Below are 17,861 nucleotides of genomic sequence, written 5' to 3'. Positions count from 1 at the left end.
TGCAGTAATCCAGACGGGAGATGACAAGTGCCTGGATTAGGACCTGCGCCGCTTCCTGTGTGAGGCAGGGTCGTACTCTGCGGATGTTGTAGAGCATATATTAGTTGAGAAGACAGTTTGTTGTCCAGGATCACGCCAAGGTTCTTAGCGCTCTGGGAGGAGGACACAATGGAGTTGTCAACCGTGATGGCGAGATCATGGAACGGGCATCCCCGGGAGGAAGAGCAGCTCCGTCTTGCCGAAGTTCAGCTTGAGGTGGTGATCCGTCATCCACACTGATATGTCTGCCAGACATGCAGAGATGCGATTCGCCACCTGGTCATCAGAAGGGGGAAAGGAGAAGATTAATTGTGTGTCGTCTGCATAGCAATGATAGGAGAGACCATGTGAGGTTATGACAGAGAGTGACTTGGTGTATAGCGAGAATAGGAGAGGGCCTAGAACAGAGCCCTGGGGACACCAGTGGTGAGAGCGCGTGGTGAGGAGACAACGCCACAGACCTGTCAGGTAGGACGCCAGCGTGGGCCGCGCCGGAGATGCCCAACTCGGAGAGGGTGGAGAGGAGGATCTGATGGTTCAATATCGAAGGAGCCGATAGGTCTAGAAGGATGCAGAGGAGAGAGAGTTAGCTTTAGCGGTGCGGAGCGCCTCCGTGATACAGAGAAGAGCAGTCTCAGTTGAATGACTAGTCTTGAAACCTGACTGATTTGGATCAAGAAGGTCATTCTGAGAGAGATAGCGGGAGAGCTGACCAAGGACGGCACGTTCAAGAGTTTTGGAGAGAAAAGAAAGAAGGGATACTGGTCTGTAGTTGTTGACATCGGAGGGATCGAGTGTAGGTTTTTTCAGAAGGGGTGCAACTCTCGCTCTCTTGAAGACGGAAGGGACGTAGCCAGCGGTCAGGGATAAGTTGATGAAGGTGAGGTCGGAAATGGTCTGGAGAAGAGAGGAGGGGATAGGGTCGAGCGGGCAGGTTGTTGGGCGGCCGGCCGTCACAAGACGCGAGATTTCATCTGGAGAGAGAGGGGAGAAAGAGGTCAGAGCACAGGGTAGGGCAGTGTGAGCAGAACCAGCGGTGTTGTTTGACTTAGCAAACGAGGATCGGATGTTCGATCTTCTTTTCAAAATGGTTTGAAGTCATCTGCAGAGAGGGAGGAGGGGGAGGGGAGGAGGATTCAGGAGGGAGGAGAATGTGGCAAAGAGCTTCCTAGGGTTAGAGGCAGATGCTTGGAATTTAGAGTGGTAGAAAGTGGCTTTAGCAGCAGAGACAGAGGAGGAAAATGTAGAGAGGAGGGAGTGAAAGGATGCCAGGTCCGCAGGGAGGCGAGTTTTCCTCCATTTCCGCTCGGCCTTCCGGAGCCCTGTTCTGTGAGCTCGCATTGAGTCGTCAAGCCACGGAGCGGGAGGGGAGGACCGAGCCGGCCTGGAAGATAGGGGACATAGAGAGTCAAAGGATGCAGAAAGGGAGGAGAGGAGGGTTGAGGAGCTTGGAGGACAGTTACCAAAGTCTATAGGAGCATGCTAATGAGAAAAATATGGACACATCTATATTGATTTTCATATCAAATCAAATATTTTATTGCCACGTGTGTAATTGAATCTGTGTGCAAGTTAAAACAGTTCAAATCACATTTGATAAGATTATAAATATCCAGGATGCCACAACTGTTTTTTATATACAGAACATACACATCATGTGGGGCATATTTTAACTGGGGAATTCTACACATAGAAATAGAACATAATTGTATATCTCAAATCAAAATCAAATCAAATTTTATTTGTCACATACACATGGTTAGCAGATGTTAAATGCGAGTGTAGCGAAATGCTTGTGCTTCTAGTTCCGACAATGCAGTGATAACCAACAAGTAATCTAACTAACAATTCCAAAACTACTGTCTTATACACAGTGTAAGGGGATAAGGAACATGTACATAAGGATATATGAATGAGTGATGGTACAGAGCAGCATACAGTAGATGGTATCGAGTACAGTATATACATATGAGATGAGTGTGTAGACAAAGTAAACAAAGTGGCATAGTTAAAGTGGCTAGTGATACATGTGTTACATAAGGATGCAGTCGATGATGTAGAGTACAGTATATACATACGCATATGAGATGAATAATGTAGGGTAAGTAACATTATGTAAGGTAGCATTGTTTAAAATGGCTAGTGATATATTTACATCATTTCCCATCAATTCCCATTATTAAAATGGCTGGAGTTGGGTCAGTGTCAATGACAGTGTGTTGGCAGCAGCCACTCAATGTTAGTGGTGACTGTTTAACAGTCTGATGGCCTTGAGATAGAAGCTGTTTTTCAGTCTCTCGGTCCCAGCTTTGATGCACCTGTACTGACCTCGCCTTCTGGATGATAGCGGGGTGAACAGGCAGTGGTTCGGGTGGTTGATGTCCTTGATGATCTTTATGGCCTTCCTGTAACAACGGGTGGTGTAGGTGTTCTGGAGGGCAGGTAGTTTGCCCCCGGTGATGCGTTGTGCAGTCCTCACTACCCTCTGGAGAGCCTTACGGTTGAGGGCGGAGCAGTTGCCGTACCAGGCGGTGATACAGCCCGCCAGGATGCTCTCGATTGTGCATCTGTAGAAGTTTGTGAGTGCTTTTGGTGACAAGCCGAATTTCTTCAGCCTCCTGAGGTTGAATAGGCGCTGCTGCGCCTTCTTCACGACGCTGTCAGTGTGAGTGGACCAATTCAGTTTGTCTGTGATGTGTATGCCGAGGAACATAAAACTAGCTACCCTCTCCACTACTGTTCCATCGATGTGGATAGGGGGGTGTTCCCTCTGCTGTTTCCTGAAGTCCACAATCATCTCCTTAGTTTTGTTGACGTTGAGTGTGAGGTTATTTTCCTGACACCACACTCCGAGGGCCCTCACCTCCTCCCTGTAGGCCGTCTCGTCGTTGTCGGTAATCAAGCCTACCACTGTTGTGTCGTCCGCAAACTTGATGATTGAGTTGGAGGCGTGCGTGGCCACGCAGTCGTGGATGAACAGGGAGTACAGGAGAGGGCTCAGAACGCACCCTTGTGGGGCCCCCGTGTTGAGGATCAGCGGGGAGGAGATGTTGTTGCCTACCCTCATCACCTGGGGGCGGCCCGTCAGGAAGTCCAGTACCCAGTTGCACAGGGCGGGGTCGAGACCCAGGGTCTCGAGCTTGATGACGAGCTTGGAGGGTACTATGGTGTTGAATGCCGAGCTGTAGTCGATGAACAGCATTCTCACATAGGTATTCCTCTTGTCCAGGTGGGTTAGGGCAGTGTGCAGTGTGGTTGAGATTGCATCGTCTGTGGATCTATTTGGGCGGTAAGCAAATTGGAGTGGGTCTAGGGTGTCAGGTAGGGTGGAGGTGATATGGTCCTTGACTAGTCTCTCAAAGCACTTCATGATGACGGAAGTGAGTGCTACGGGGCGGTAGTCGTTTAGCTCAGTTACCTTAGCTTTCTTGGGAACAGGAACAATGGTGGCCCTCTTGAAGCATGTGGGAACAGCAGACTGGTATAGGGATTGATTGAATATGTCCGTAAACACACCGGCCAGCTGGTCTGCGCATGCTCTGAGGGCGCGGCTGGGGATGCCGTTTGGGCCTGCAGCCTTGCGAGGGTTAACACGTTTAAATGTCTTACTCACCTCGGCTGCAGTGAAGGAGAGACCGCATGTTTCCGTTGCAGGCTCTGTTTCCGTTGCAGGCTCTATAATTCTACTATGGACTTTTAAAGAGATAGGCAAGCTATTTCATCAACACATAAGATGGTAAGACCACAGACAAGTCTGGAAAATCTGGAGATGGGATCTGTTGAATGAAGCAGTGACATACATCAGTCTGGTCAGGAAATACTGGGCCCTATAGTGATCCAGCCAGATATCACTTCTTGAGGCTGAGCTCGTGCTCATCATGGACTAATTAAAATCATCATGATTAAAATAAACTCTTGTGGGTGCGAACATAATTACTGAAGCTAGCGGTGTCTCTCAAACTAACTGTTCATTTGATCAGTTAGTCTCTTTTCAGTTGGCTGTTCTGTGCTTCCTGTTCAGAGACGTGCTCAACAGGAAATGCCTCTAGACGGTGAGGGACAGGGACCACATGAAGAGATTAATAGCATCCAATCCTAACGTCCCCCTACACATTCCTTTATGTATGGAAGTATTGGATGATAGGTTAGGTATTAGCAACAGGGGCGCAACTTTCACTGGGGACACCCCCACATTCAATAATTGCACTGTATTACAAAACGGGGCACCGGGGTGCTTAAGGACCATGCAGACGTCTCAGAGCCGTCGGGTAGGCGGTTTTATGGTTTCAGCCAGATGGATTTAGGACAGGCAAGATTTTGGACTGCATGGATGCTACAGAGCGTGCTGACATGCTGTTTGAAGGCAAAGCTTCTGAAAAGCTGGCGTATATGATCAGCACGGGAGAGACGAACAGAAGCAGCTGCTGTCTGTGTTGTGCTTTTTCTCCGAGTTGTAAAAGCAAGCAGAGCAGAAACTGGCTACTCTTTAGTTGACTGATCTAGCTGGCAAGGTAACTGCTGTATGTATTCCCAGTGCTGAGCTAGTGGTAACTGACATGTTACATTCGCTAATGTTTCAACCCCTCTCGACTGAAGTAAATGAACTACTGTACCAGCAGCTAGTTAGCTAACTAGTAGCTATCACAGCCAGATCAGCTCTAGCTAGCCTCTAAGTATCTGTCAAACAGCTGTTGTGTGTATGGAAATGTTTTGTAGCCTTTGTTTTTTCCTGCTTAAACAAAAGTAATCTTGATGATGTATCATTAGCTAGAGCTTGTCAAAAGTTGGTCAATGTTAGCAAGCTAGCTCATGAACTTCAGATATTATTTTTTCTCAATTACACTAGACCTGAATCAAATGATGAAACCAGCTGCCAAGCGATTGAAGATCGATTTTCTGACTTGTTTTTGGTGCAATGTTAGTTTTTATTAGTCAGTATAGAAATGTAAAATTATTAATCTGTCAGTTTCCCTAGCTAATTTCCTACTTTTCACACTGACTCAGTATAAACAGCTCTACAGGCTTTACTGTCAAGGTGCACAGTCAGTACACAACACTATACTCATCATGTCTTAGCAGGATCAGAGGGTGACAGGTGTCCCTGCAGGGTCAGACAGCCAGGGAAGACCAGTCTACGGAGCTCAGATGATTTTTGGAGTATATTATAACAATCAGTGAATGGCTGCAAAGTTCCATCTTAAGTTGATGGGTAGGTGTCACATTCTGACCTTTATTTCCTTTGTTTTGTCGTTATTTAGTATGGTCAGGTCGTGAGTTGGGGTGGGAAGTCTGTTTGTTTTTCTATGATTTTGGGATTTCTATGTTTCGGCCTAGTATGGGTCTCAATCAGGGGCAGGTGTCATTAGTTGTCTCTGATTGAGAATCATACTTAGGTAGCCTGGGTTTCACTGTTTGTTTGTGGGTGATTGTCTATGTTAGTTGCTTGTGTCAGCACAGTTCTCATTATAGCTTCACGGTCGTTATTTGTTTATTGTTTTGTATTCAGTGTTCAGTGATGTCTTGAATTAAAAAATCATCATGAACACACACCACGCTGCATTTTGGTCCACTTCTTACGACGATCATGACAGTAGGCTACATTCTGGGATTGGGAATAATGGTAATTGCAATTATTGAACCATTGATGGTATTCATTGCTCATATAATATATTAATGTACACCATGGTAATTCTGTGTCATGCCTCATCTGAGCAAGATCATATGGTGACAGGGTTCTCATCAGGTTCAGGCAGTCAGGGAAGATCAGTCTGTGACAGTGCAGAAGTTAACTTTTGCCAATAAAACACAATTTTTCTCTCTGTGCCGTCAACACTGGGGAAACAAGAACCTTCAAATATGTAAACTATTTTAAGGCAGTCTGACAACCTCTATTTGATTTCCAAACTTTATCAAGGGTCAATAGAGGGTTTTCCCGATGACACAAAACATGTTTAAAAAATGTGAGGAAGACCTGGGAGACGCTATTGATGATGATAAATGGTTACAGATACAGTACATTCGGAAAGTATTCAGATCCCTTGACTTTTTCCACATTTTGTTATGTTACTGTTTATTCTGACATCCAAAAGTACTCATTACATTTTAAATGCTTAGCAGGACAGGAAATTGGTCCAATTCACAGACTTATAAAGAGAACATTCCTGGTCTTCCCTATTGCATCTGATCAGGCAGAATTATTCAACACAAATGCTTTGTTTGTAAATGATGTCTGTGTTGGAGTGTGCCCCTGGCTATCCGTCAATAAAAAAAGAAGAGAATTGTGGCGGCTGGTTTGCTTAATATAAGGAATATTAAATTATTTACACTTTTACTTTTGATACTTAAGTATATTTAAAACCAAATACATTTAGACTTTTACTCAAGCAGTACTTTACCGGTTGACTTTCACTTTTACTTGATTCATTTTCTATTAAGGTATCTGTACTTTTACTCAAGTATGACAATTGGGTACTTTTTCCACCACTGAATAGCATCCATAGAATGTAATATATGCCAGGGAAACTGAATATCATGCACTCAGAAATTGTATTATTCTGCTGGAGATGTAAAGCACAAAGGGGGACATATTTGCATATCAGTCCATTCCTTTTATATTAGTGAGGGGGAATGAGCAAGTGCACTCACCATGGAAAAGGTTAGAGAATCTGAAGTAGCCCGTCGAATCCTTAATGGTCTGGCTTCAGGTGCAGGATGGGTGTGTCTTGTTTCTGAGGCTGCAGGAGAAAGGCGGTCGCCACTAGTTAACACAGCCACAAAGTCATAAACTTTATCTTCTTAAAACCTAACCCTAACCTTAACCACACTGCTAACATTATACCTAACCCTAACCTTAAATGAACACCAAAAAGCACATTTTGTTTTAATGAACTTTTACGGTATAGCCTACTGGAGGACCACTACTTCCTGTACCAGCTCCTCGATATCATTGGTCGACTAGACCTGCTCCGCCCCCTGGAGACGGCAGCCGGAGTGAATGGACCACACTCAGACTGATGCAAGCCTCGCTCTCTCACAGGTGAGCAGAGCTATGTGTGTAACTGCATTGTCACAATGGAACACATAGAGAGGCAACACTGAATAGATGGTAATTCTGGTAATTCCCTGGTTGCTTTACATCTTCCTTTCTTTTTTTCTTTCACTCTCTCTCAATTCAACTCAATTCAATTGCGAGAGATGATGCTGTATAGGATCTCAGAAGATGTAACTCGAGAATGTCACTAAGATTAAGTTTCGGCTGAGCGACAAACTCCTCAGAGGACGACTGGATCTTTTCACTGTAAGAAGTATATCACACACACACATACATGATCTCTCTCTCTTTTTCTCTCTCCCGCCTGCCCTGGAGGTGCTGTGTGAGATGAGAAGGCAGGGGCTTCTGTCAGAGGACAGACTGGACGAGATACAGAGGACACTGGAGCAGTGTGACACACAGCTGGCCCACACTGTCCGGCAGCATACAGGTAATGTACATATTGACATTCCTCCAGTGTCCTCTGTAGCTTGTCCAGTCTGTTCTGTCAGAAGCTGATGTGTGTGAATCTTGAGGTCAGCAGATGACAGAGACAAACGAGCCCAAGCACATCCTCACCAAGAAACTCTTACTTCCCTACCTCTGAAACATCTTCCATATCCGGACTGAGAAACTTCAGATAGGCTGTTATGATTTAACAGTGAATTCTCTCATTTAATGTAAGTATGCTGTCACTCTCAGTGACCCTACCACAGCTTCCTGTACCTTGGCCCATCTCCCATTAGAGTGTGTTGTAACCTTGGTTGGAATGTCTGTTTTCCTAAAAGATGTTTCAAGCTCATGAGATTAATTTATTTTTCCATTAAATGGTAGCAATTGAGGAATGTTTACTTTGTCTGTGCAACAGCACTATTATAAATGTGTATTTTACCACCGCTGGTTCTGGAGATCTGGTCTGTAAAATGGGTCTGTTTCTATTAGCCATGTTTCACATTTTATATTCAACAGGATGTCACTGTAATTCTGAGGAGCGTGAGGTAAAAACACTTCTGCAATCCAACTGTTGATCAAATATTTATTTTGAAGTACAACATATTTTAAGATGGTAGGAAAGGCATGTAAGAAAACATGATTGTATAAAAAAATCTAAATAAAGTAGATGAAATCACATTAAAAAAAACTATTTAAAGTAAAGCTGAAACAGTGTGCCAAGATATCAATAACCAGTTGTTCTTGCTATGAAACTTTACATAGAATGCTGATTCTGAGTATCTTCACATATCAAACTAATAGTTTGGTTAAAAAGTCAATGTCACTTGGCTCACTTGGTTGAGCTGCAGCAGTGCCACAGGACTTTTGGTATATAAGCTGGTGAAATTCTGTATCATTAATATAAAATGTATTTTTGTCCAAGTCCTGTAAAATTGAACAACAATTAATGTAAAAGTAATAAATGTATCATGTAAAAGTATGTACCATGTAAAGGTAAAAAAATAAGAATGCCACCACAGGAACTTGGTAGTGTCATGATTATGGCCTATTCAACCTTTCATATCAAAACTGAACTTGAAAGAGCATATGGACGGTTGATGATGAAGGGTACCATGGTAACATCAAGAGATCATCAGGAAGAATGCGTGGTCTCAGCAGGAAAGATGAGCATCTTGGTCAGGGTGTCTCTAGAATCTGGTGATTGCTTGACCACCTCGTAGCCATAACCACCGTAAGCATCTTTAATACGAAGGTCACCTTCTTTCTTGCTCACCGCAGCTTTGACCCCTGTAAGGATCTCATAGATGTTTTTCCCTCTGCAGAGACAGGAGACACACCATAAATTGAGATGAACACACAAGTCAACACAGCCATTCAACAGAGAACACAAACAAATTGAGGACATGAACATGATGTGCAGTGAATTTCAAGCTGATGTTACCTGGTGCAGCTTTTCTCAAGCTGGCCACACAGAGACTGGATGAACCAGGACCCAGAGGTTGGGCTCCTGATGGAGATATACTGATCTACGTTGGCCATGAAAACCAGGTAGTCAGAGTATAGTGGAAGGGTGTAGTCTTGGACTTGTCCGTCGTCTGTGTCCAGTTCCATGTCCATCCCTTCAACTTTAGGCTTCTTGTTTACCGGCACGCCCTTCTGAACGTCCTTCCCTCGACAGGCTTGGATGAAGAACAGCTTAGGCTTTTCAACAAGGATGCTACAGTTTGTGCCGTTGAAAGGTGAGAGGATATCAATGGTGGGGACGACTGTTCCATCTGTACCACAGATGCCCTCCTTTTTTCCGTGACTCAGAATGCAGCAGACGAAGGCATCGCCATGCTTAGGAAGATCCTTTAGATCAGTGAACTGACCACCGACCCACTCCTTGGCATTGTACTGTTGGAGGTCAGATAACTGCTTCAGCTCAGAGAAGACCTTCAGCACTCTGGGAATCTCCACTGCAGTCTTGTCCTTGCACATCACCACCCTGAACTTCATCCGGCTGAATATGTTGGCCAGATCCACTGTAGGAGAAGACAAGACACTTAACAACCAGACCTCTCACTTCTCTCTATTTTCATTCTATCATGTCACATCATGATAATCAACCGATGCAGCAAAAGAGCAAGCTGGTCAGACGCTGTAATAGAGAAATGAGACTTGAGATGTTTTTGAGGATAAAACGTTGACATACCAGCATCCTTGTTTGATCCTGTTCTTTCACTCAGTTTTTCAAATATCTCGTTGTTGATGATCAAACAGAGACCACGGGGTACACTGGTCATCTCATACAGACTGACCTGGAAACAGAGGAAACCAGGGGTCATTTACACACAAAGATATTTCACATCAAACTGACAGTGTAAAAAATAAATAAGGAAATAAATAGGAAAATAAAGAAATAAATAGGAAAGTTGAAGGAGAGTTGTGTTGCAATGAGAAGACAGGTTAAGTTTTGTGTCTGTGTATCATTGTATATTGTTGACTTGTGTATTTTCTCTGAACTATATGAGGTTTAATATATGTAGTTAATAAAGACTTTAAATGTAGATAGAGGGGTTATCACCTCATTGCCACCTGTGACCACTGTTTCCAGGTCAGAATTATCTACAAAACACAGAAAACACAGTTAGATACCTGATAACAGCTATCTAATACAGTAGAACAGTAGCACTGATGTCAGTTGATTGATCTGTAAATGTGTTATATGTATTGTCTGGTGGTTGTGTCAGTAAACAATGACAGAGTCGTGGTGCAAAGCTGGTAGTACTAGTAGTCAGTGTGTGTGGTACCTGTGCAGGGAATTGGGATTGTTGGGGCTGGGTTGAAGGTGTGGTCACTGGGTTCTGTGTGGTTGTTGAATATTTCCTCCAGTCTAGGGTAGTTTTCTATCATATGTGGTTTCTGCAGCAGGTTCACGAGTTCATAGCTTTTTGTGTCTCCTTTATTCATCACTTTATCCAGCAGGTTGATGACAGTCTTCTCATCGGACTGATTGGGGATGTTTAGGTTGTTGTAGTCACGATTAGTCACTATTTCCTCCTGCTGCACATGCTGAAGGATGTAGCTGGAGTCCGCAGACAGGATCTCCGTTAACAAAGTCTTCTTCTCTCTCAGCATCTGCATGATGGACCTTAGAGACCAAAAGAGAAAAGGGAGAGTGTGTTCATTATATAAAACATATAATGCCACAGATGCATGTCAATGGCCAAGCCAAACGATGCTGATGTGACCTGAGTCATCCTCATAACTGAATTAACAAAACCAGCCATGTTCCTAAGATGTTTTTCAATATTTCAAGAATGGGTTAAGTACAAAATGCAATGACTGATGCAAGTTATGCTAACCTATTTGTGGATGATTGAATTACCATTCTCCTAGCTGCAGGATATTATTGTGGCCTGGCAGCTCAATCACAGATTTCTCTTTTTTAGAATCCCCCTGCAAAGGCATGCTAGGTTTTTGGAATATCAAAGAAAAAGTGGCACTCTAGTGCAGTACAACTGTTCAAAGAATTGCAACCACTTTGGTAAACAATACGTGGATAATTTTATGTAGGCCTACTTTAATATTTTATTATTTATACAAGCATTACCTTAGAACGTTTACACAAATACTGGCATGTTGAAAGCTATTGTGTAGGCTATATTTAATTGTGTAGGCTATATTTAAAGAAATATTTGTTTCTTATTAAAGTCTATATCTTCTATAATGCTTCGTGCGAGCATCTGTAGCAGGACAGAGTTTCTAAACCCAGAGGCGCAACATCGCGAGACTTCCGGGAACGATTGCGAAACAGAAAAAACAGACCAGGCCAGGGTTTAGGGGTTTGAGAAGTCAATGGCAGAAGTGAAACGTTCTTCCTTAGTTATTACTTTTCTCGAACTCTAAAGGCACAACCTAGATTCGAGCCAATATCTTAAGTAGTGGAACATATCATTACTCCAACCTCGTGAAAGTGACAAACTGACACGCTTTCATTTTCCTCAAAAACAACTTTATATCGAAGGAGTGTCTTTGAGTTGACAGCATGCACATGCGCAGTTCGGCGCGAGACGAATATGACGTGAAACAACGCATGAGCTTAGCGAGCCTACAAGTGAGATCGGGGATTTCTATTGGAGAAGCAGTTTTAGCTTGATACTCTAATGTCTTTGGTAGCAGCCTAGCTCGCTAGCTAGCTACCGTTCGCTACTTTAGATTTAACTCGCAGTGAGCATGTTTTGCCAAAGTGGTCATCATGATATCTTGACACTAAATGACGAGTTGATAGCATAGCAAAATTACTTACCGGTACGACTAAAAGCTCATTCGCTCGCCAAGTTGATGAAATAATTCAGTGGTCCCTATGTGTTCCCGTCTTCCCTCGCAAATGTGAAGTTTTACTTTCATCTAGTTACTGTCCAATCGGATTTGGTTCAAAAAAGTCGCCACACGACCAATAGCGTCACTTTTCGATGAAGAAGCGTTTCCCTGGTGGTCTAGTGGTTAGGATTCGGCGCTCTCACCGCCGCGGCCCGGGTTCGATTCCCGGTCAGGGAACTTATTTTTTAACCACTGCAAATTCAATCTAAAGTAGAGTTTTTGCCTGCTTGGAAGTATAAAAACTGAGTGAACAACTCATTTTCAGTGTTTTTCATAACCAAACCAAGTATATTGTATACTAAGCCTATAATCCTACTTGGGGCTCCTGAGTGATGCAGGGGTCTAGGCACTACAGAGGCATCACTACATTCCAGGCTGTATCACAACCAGCAGTGATTGGAAGTCCCATATGGTGGTGCCCAGTCCTGTCTGGGGTAGGCTGTCATTGTAAATCAGAATTTGTTCTTAACTGACTTAACTGCATTGTTCATATCTGACTGAATTCCCCTTTAAGGCCCTTTTGCATCCTTGTTCATCCCTTCCTGGAATTAGCCACATGTCACTGACCTGACATGGTTGGATAGGTGAAAGCAAAGGGCTCGATTCAAGGCCAGATGGGCTGGTCCATTTTTAACCCAGTGGGCCTGTTTTAACATGGGGGTTTTGCACAAATGTATCATGATCTGGATAATAATGGGGGCCTCGAGGGAAGAAATGGGCCAGTGTGTTAAAAATGCCAGGGATGATTTCTGGTACTTGTCCGCCCCTGGTTGTAGATGTGCTTGATGGGGGGGGGGGCAGGACAGGGCCAGGACTGAGAAGCCTAGCAACTAGGCAGGTATCTCCCCTGGCATAGGCATGTTTTAAATACAGACACCTTTTGTCTTACAGTTTTCCATATAAGGCATCCAGACCTTATGAAAATTGCACAGTGTACCCTTAATCAAATCTAGTGATACTGTACATAACTTGACATTTCTTCCATACATTGTGGGAGGATAACCAACCTTCCAATTAATGCAAAGCATTTCTTAGCCACTCGAAATGCTTGGTTTCACAGTTTCTTCTGATAACAGTCTCCAGTATCAACATTTTCAAGCAAACAAAAACAGGGAGAAGGTTGAATCTGTAGACATGCTTAGATAATATATATAGATAAATATAGATAAAATAACATACTATTTGCCATAATTCAGCCAGCCTTCACAAGACCATAACATATGAAAACATGTCACCTTTTGTGCTTTACACACTCTAGCAGAATAATACAATTTCCGAGTGCATGGTATTCAGTTTCACTGGCATATAGGAATTTCTATGGATGGTCTTAAACTGCAGTACTTTTACAGTATGTCTGAGAGTATATGAACATAACTGGGCATTCTAACATATCTGTATGCATTCATCATCATTAATTTATAGCGTCATCACATTTTTGTTTTACATGTTTTGTGTCATCGGGAAAACCCCTATTGACCCTTGATAAAGTTTGGAAATCAACTAGAGGTTGTCAGACTGCCTTAGAATAGTTTACATATTTGAAGTTTCTTGTTTGTCCAGTGTTGCCAGCACTGAGAGAAAAGTGTTTTTTTTGGCAAAAGTTAACTTCTGCACTGTCACAGACTGATCTTCCCTGACTGCCTGAACCTGATGAGAACCCTGTCACCATATGATCTTGCTCAGATGAGGCATGACAAAGAATTACCATGGTATAGATTAATATATTATATTAGCAATGAATACCATCAAAGGTTCAATAATTGAAATGACCATTATTCCCAATCCAGAGTTTAGCCTACCCATCAACTCAAGATGGAACTTTGCAGCCATTCACTGATTGTTATAATATACTGCAAAAATCACCTGAGTGCCATACACTGGTCTTCCCTGGCTGACTGACCCTGCAGGGACACCTGTCACCCTCTGATCCTGCTAAGACATGATGAGCATGTCCCATTGGGGCGACTGCATGTAGGCAATCTGTCTCATGGAAGGGACAGGGTGCCTACCAGGCCTGGTGGCCGGACAAGGATACCCTAAAAAAGTTGATTGTTTTGCGTAGGGACATTCTGAACCATCCCCCTCGGCCCATGGGCCTGGATGTGATGGGAACTTTTTATCTGAGAACTGAACTTGGGGAACAGTGGTGTTGACATGCCCCAAACAGTCTGGTGGGATTGATCTGTCCATTCAGGATATTTCCCTTCACCCTCTCAGACACCTTTGCATTTTTCAACAAGAGGGCTCTCTGGCCGATGGCCGCTTGCGCCATGACCCTCCCAGAAGTCTCAGCGGTTACACTTGAAGGTGGTATGGTCGGCAAGATAGACTTAGCTCCATAAACTTCTCCCAGTTGACAGTGCCACTGTTCGCCAGGGAGTCGCACAGCTCCTTAGCCTGCACCGCCATGTAGACTGAGAGGAGGGAAACTGCATTTACAGAGGGCCCTGCCTGAGCTGCAGATTGGTAGATCCTCTCACACTCAGACGCGGTGTCATTGGGATGAGCGAACTTGGGGGCAAAGGAAGATGAACTCAAAGCCTTCGGTTCGAGGTGCTCAGCCAGGGCAGGTTCCACGGGAGGTGGGCTGAGCAATCCCAATGACTCTATGCTGTGCATATCCCAGTGATTGGGTTATAATGATACAAACCCCCCAAAAAGCTATTTTAATTTCAGGTTGTAAGGCAACAAAATAGGAAAAATGCCAAGGGGGTTGAATACTTTCGCAAGCCACTGTAACTGCTGGGACAGTTACTATAAGGTGTGACTTTAAGGGGGGAGTGACATACAATGAGACCAACACAGACCCCACACATTCATATTATGTGAAGATGAGGGTGAGGAAGATTAGTGACTGTAGAGGACCTCAAACACTGGAGCAGCTGGAGAAACACCATAATTGATTCAGCAGCAATGGCAGTTGGTGCCGTTTAAGATGAGGGAAGACAATTTATTTTTTAATGAGCATGGCCTTAGTTCTATTACAGCATATTGGATGACTGTCATTCATATTCCATTCACCCAGTTCAATGTAACATTGATAAGTTTAGGCTACTACATGATGCTCATATTTTGAATCACCCAATCAGCTGAACTCACTTTGGGAACACCCATGATCCTCCTGTCTCTGTTGCTGATCTGACTCCAGAGGTATTCTGTTGGGTTTAGTTGAGAGGGAGTGATAGAGAAGTGGAGAGATGAAGATAGAGATGGAAAGAAACAGAACGGGAGAGAGCAGAAAGAAACACAAATACATCTACAACAGACAGAAACAGAGAAAGATACCCCAAAAAACAAGACAATGTATTAATGGAATAACCAAATCAAACTGTATTTGTCACATGCGCTTACTGTGAAATGTTTACTTACAAGCCCTTAGCCAGCAATGCAGTTCACTAAAGAGTTAAGTGCTGATGTGCTTGGTTTTAGTCTCTGACCACAGACAACACACATTTTCTCTGTGAAAATGAACTTCCGTTAAACGAGTGGCGGAAAACACCTTTCATTCTTAGAAAACGACAGAAAGGGGAAAAACACAAATGCCTGGGTGATTGCACAGTAACTAGCTAGAACAAAATAACAGATGGCTAGCTTAGCTATATTCATTCATGTCAATCATATTAACTCCAACTTGGTATAAATGGGATCTCATTCCACTCAGGTTAATATAGTTAAATGTTTACTGTAGATTCTCAAGGACCCCCTTAGTTCTTATTGTTTTAGTGTGTGTAAACATCAGTTGAGAAACAGACAGGTGTGTGTGTGAATCACAAGGAGAAGACAGTCCTTTATTAAATGACGAGACCAGCGCAGTATAAACACAGTACAGCCATTCACACAGCAGCTAAGATGCAGAGACATATCTAACGAGGTCAGTGAAACACCACCGGCCACAGGGAGGGCATTAACAGCATCAAACATTTCATTTTTCTTCTCTTTGTTTTTCTCACTTATTTGTATTTTTTATATAAAACATATGCATCAAAAGGTAGACTTTCATTTTTTGTATTTTGTTGTAAGCATACATTTAACATGGGAGGTACTGTCAGTGGATTAACATTAAGTTAACTGAGGACACACACAAACTTCAACAGCCATAAGCCAGCAAACGCTCTGGAGAAATCAGGGCAACATATTTACATTACTCACCTGGCTACAATAATAGAAATAAACATGTTTTAAACAGGATAGAGTTGTGAAAAAGTCTACAAAGCAGGAATGAAATGAAACCTTACCACAAGTTTAAAATGTCATTACACAGATCAATGTTCAATAAAAACAGCTTCAAGAGTCTTGAATTGGAGTCTGACATAAACCCATAGAAAGAGCAGGGAGTTAGAGGGGAGAAAGGAGGGATGAGATGAGTCTAGTCCTCCAGAGTGTAGTTGGGGTTAACGACTAGAACTTCTTCCTGTGTCTCTGTCTCTGACCCTTTCAGCCCCCCCTGAGACAGCTCAATCAGGATATGATCCTAGAGATGGAGAGAGAGAGTTAGTAAGGTTTGTAAAGGTGTTATTACTCCGACTCAATGGTGTAATGGAGTGCGTGTACTTACATAGTGCACTAGTCTGTGCAGGACCTTCTCTATGAGGCTCTTTCTGTTGATGAGTTCCTCTTCTGAGTCAATCTCTGACTCCATCTCCTTCAGATACCAGTTGATCACTGCACTCTTCTTCAACTCCTCCTCCTCTTCAGCTGCACACACAGGTAAACAACAGTTAACCACTGCAATACACACTTTGCACATGTAGAGTGCAGTGTGTGTGTGTGTCTTACCCTCCTCGGCCCTGCGGAGGTGCAGCACCAGCAGGTTGGAGATGCGGCGGTACTCTGGGAAGGTGAGACGCAGCGAGGGCTTGGAGCTGCTGTCAGCATGACCATTCACACCGTTGGTTTGGCCGGAAACGCCGTGGGTGTGGCCGTTCACCTGCCCGTTATCCTGGTCATTCACCCCGTTGGGAACGTCATGACCTGAAGAGATAGGAAAGCACCAAACCTGTTGTATAACATAGAAATAACTCAAATAAAGCTGTAGTAGCAGCAGAAGCAGTAGTAGTAGTAGTAGAGGTAGTATTAGTAATAGCAGTAGTAGTAGTAGTAGTAGTAGAGTAGTAGCAGCAGCAGTAGTAGTAGTAGTAATAGTAGTAGCAGCAGCAGTAGTAGTAGTAGCAGCAGCAGCAGTAGTAGTAGTAGTAGTAGTAGTAGTAGAGGCAGTAGTAGTAATAGTAGTAATAGCAGTAGTAGTAGTAGTAGAGGTAGTATTAGTAATAGCAGTAGTAGTAGTAGTAGTAGTAGAGGTAGTAGCAGCAGCAGTAGTAGTAGTAGTAATAGTAGTAGCAGCAGCAGTAGTAGTAGTAGCAGCAGCAGCAGCAGTAGTAGTAGTAGTAGTAGTAGTAGAGGCAGTAGTAGTAATAGCAGCAGTGGTAGTAGTAGTAGTAGAGGTAGTAGCAGCAGCAGTAGTAGTAGTAATAGTAGTAGCAGCAGCAGTAGTAGTAGTAGTAGCAGCAGCAGCAGTAGTAGTAGTAGTAGTAATAGCAGCAGTGGTAGTAGTAGTAGTAATAGTAGTAGTAGAGGTAGTAGCAGCAGCAGTAGTAATAGTAGTAGCAGCAGCAGTAGTAGTAGTAGCAGCAGCAGCAGTAGTAGTAGTAGTAGTAGAGGCAGTAGTAGTAATAGCAGCAGTGGTGGTAGTAGTAGTAGTAGAGGTAGTAGCAGCAGCAGTAGTAGTAGTAATAGTAGTAGCAGCAGCAGTAGTAGTAGCAGCAGTAGTAGTAGTAGTAATAGAGGTAGTAGTAGTAGAGGTAGTAGTAGTAATAGTAGTAGTAGTAGAGGTAGTAGTAGTAGTAATAGTAGTAGTAGTAATAGTAGTAGTAGAGGTAGTAATAGTAGTAGTAATAGCAGCAGCAGTAGTAGTAGTAGTAGAGGTAGTAGTAGTAATAGCAGTAGTAATAGTAGTAGTAGTAGTAGCAGCAGCAGC

At 43.4% G+C, this 17,861-nt stretch overlaps 2 protein-coding genes and 1 non-coding gene across 3 annotated transcripts in view; 1 reads left to right on the top strand and 2 right to left on the bottom strand.

The window, feature by feature from the left end:
- Nucleotides 1-8,091: 8,091 nt before the first annotated feature.
- Nucleotides 8,092-11,924, bottom strand: LOC124009734 (caspase-8-like). The gene is made up of 6 exons (XM_046321862.1): nt 11,814-11,924; nt 10,315-10,655; nt 10,089-10,129; nt 9,717-9,822; nt 8,964-9,546; nt 8,092-8,838 (listed from the first exon to the last, which is right to left on the bottom strand). Exons 2-6 carry the CDS (start codon nt 10,646-10,648, stop codon nt 8,655-8,657), a joined length of 1,248 nt encoding a protein of 415 aa, XP_046177818.1. The 5' UTR covers nt 10,649-10,655; nt 11,814-11,924; the 3' UTR covers nt 8,092-8,654.
- A 68-nt stretch (nt 11,925-11,992) lies between these two features.
- trnae-cuc lies at nt 11,993-12,064 on the top strand. The gene has a single exon. It is a non-coding gene; the product is annotated as a tRNA-Glu (tRNA).
- Nucleotides 12,065-15,644: 3,580 nt separating this feature from the next.
- The window catches only part of mcm6 (minichromosome maintenance complex component 6), a 12,224-nt gene continuing 10,007 nt past the window's right edge, over nt 15,645-17,861 (bottom strand). Inside the window, 3 exon segments of the mRNA XM_046321366.1 lie at nt 15,645-16,358; nt 16,443-16,582; nt 16,664-16,858. Of these exon segments, the coding sequence (XP_046177322.1) occupies nt 16,254-16,358; nt 16,443-16,582; nt 16,664-16,858 (440 nt within the window). The 3' untranslated portion in view covers nt 15,645-16,253.

This window comes from Oncorhynchus gorbuscha, linkage group LG22 (assembly GCF_021184085.1).
Source record: "Oncorhynchus gorbuscha isolate QuinsamMale2020 ecotype Even-year linkage group LG22, OgorEven_v1.0, whole genome shotgun sequence".
Classification (NCBI taxonomy): domain Eukaryota; kingdom Metazoa; phylum Chordata; class Actinopteri; order Salmoniformes; family Salmonidae; genus Oncorhynchus; species Oncorhynchus gorbuscha.
Note: the sequence above shows the minus strand (reverse complement) of the source record. Positions and strands in the feature narration are given on the sequence as shown.

Coding starts and splice junctions, on each gene's coding strand:
- LOC124009734 (XM_046321862.1), bottom strand. CDS start 10,648: ATGCAGATGCTGAGAGAGAAGAAGACTTTGTTAACGGAGATCCTGTCT. Junction 9,823..10,088: donor TGGTCACAGGTGGCAATGAG/GTGATAACCCCT, acceptor CTCTGTTTCCAG/GTCAGTCTGTATGAGATGAC. Junction 8,839..8,963: donor CTTGAGAAAAGCTGCACCAG/GTAACATCAGCT, acceptor CTGTCTCTGCAG/AGGGAAAAACATCTATGAGA.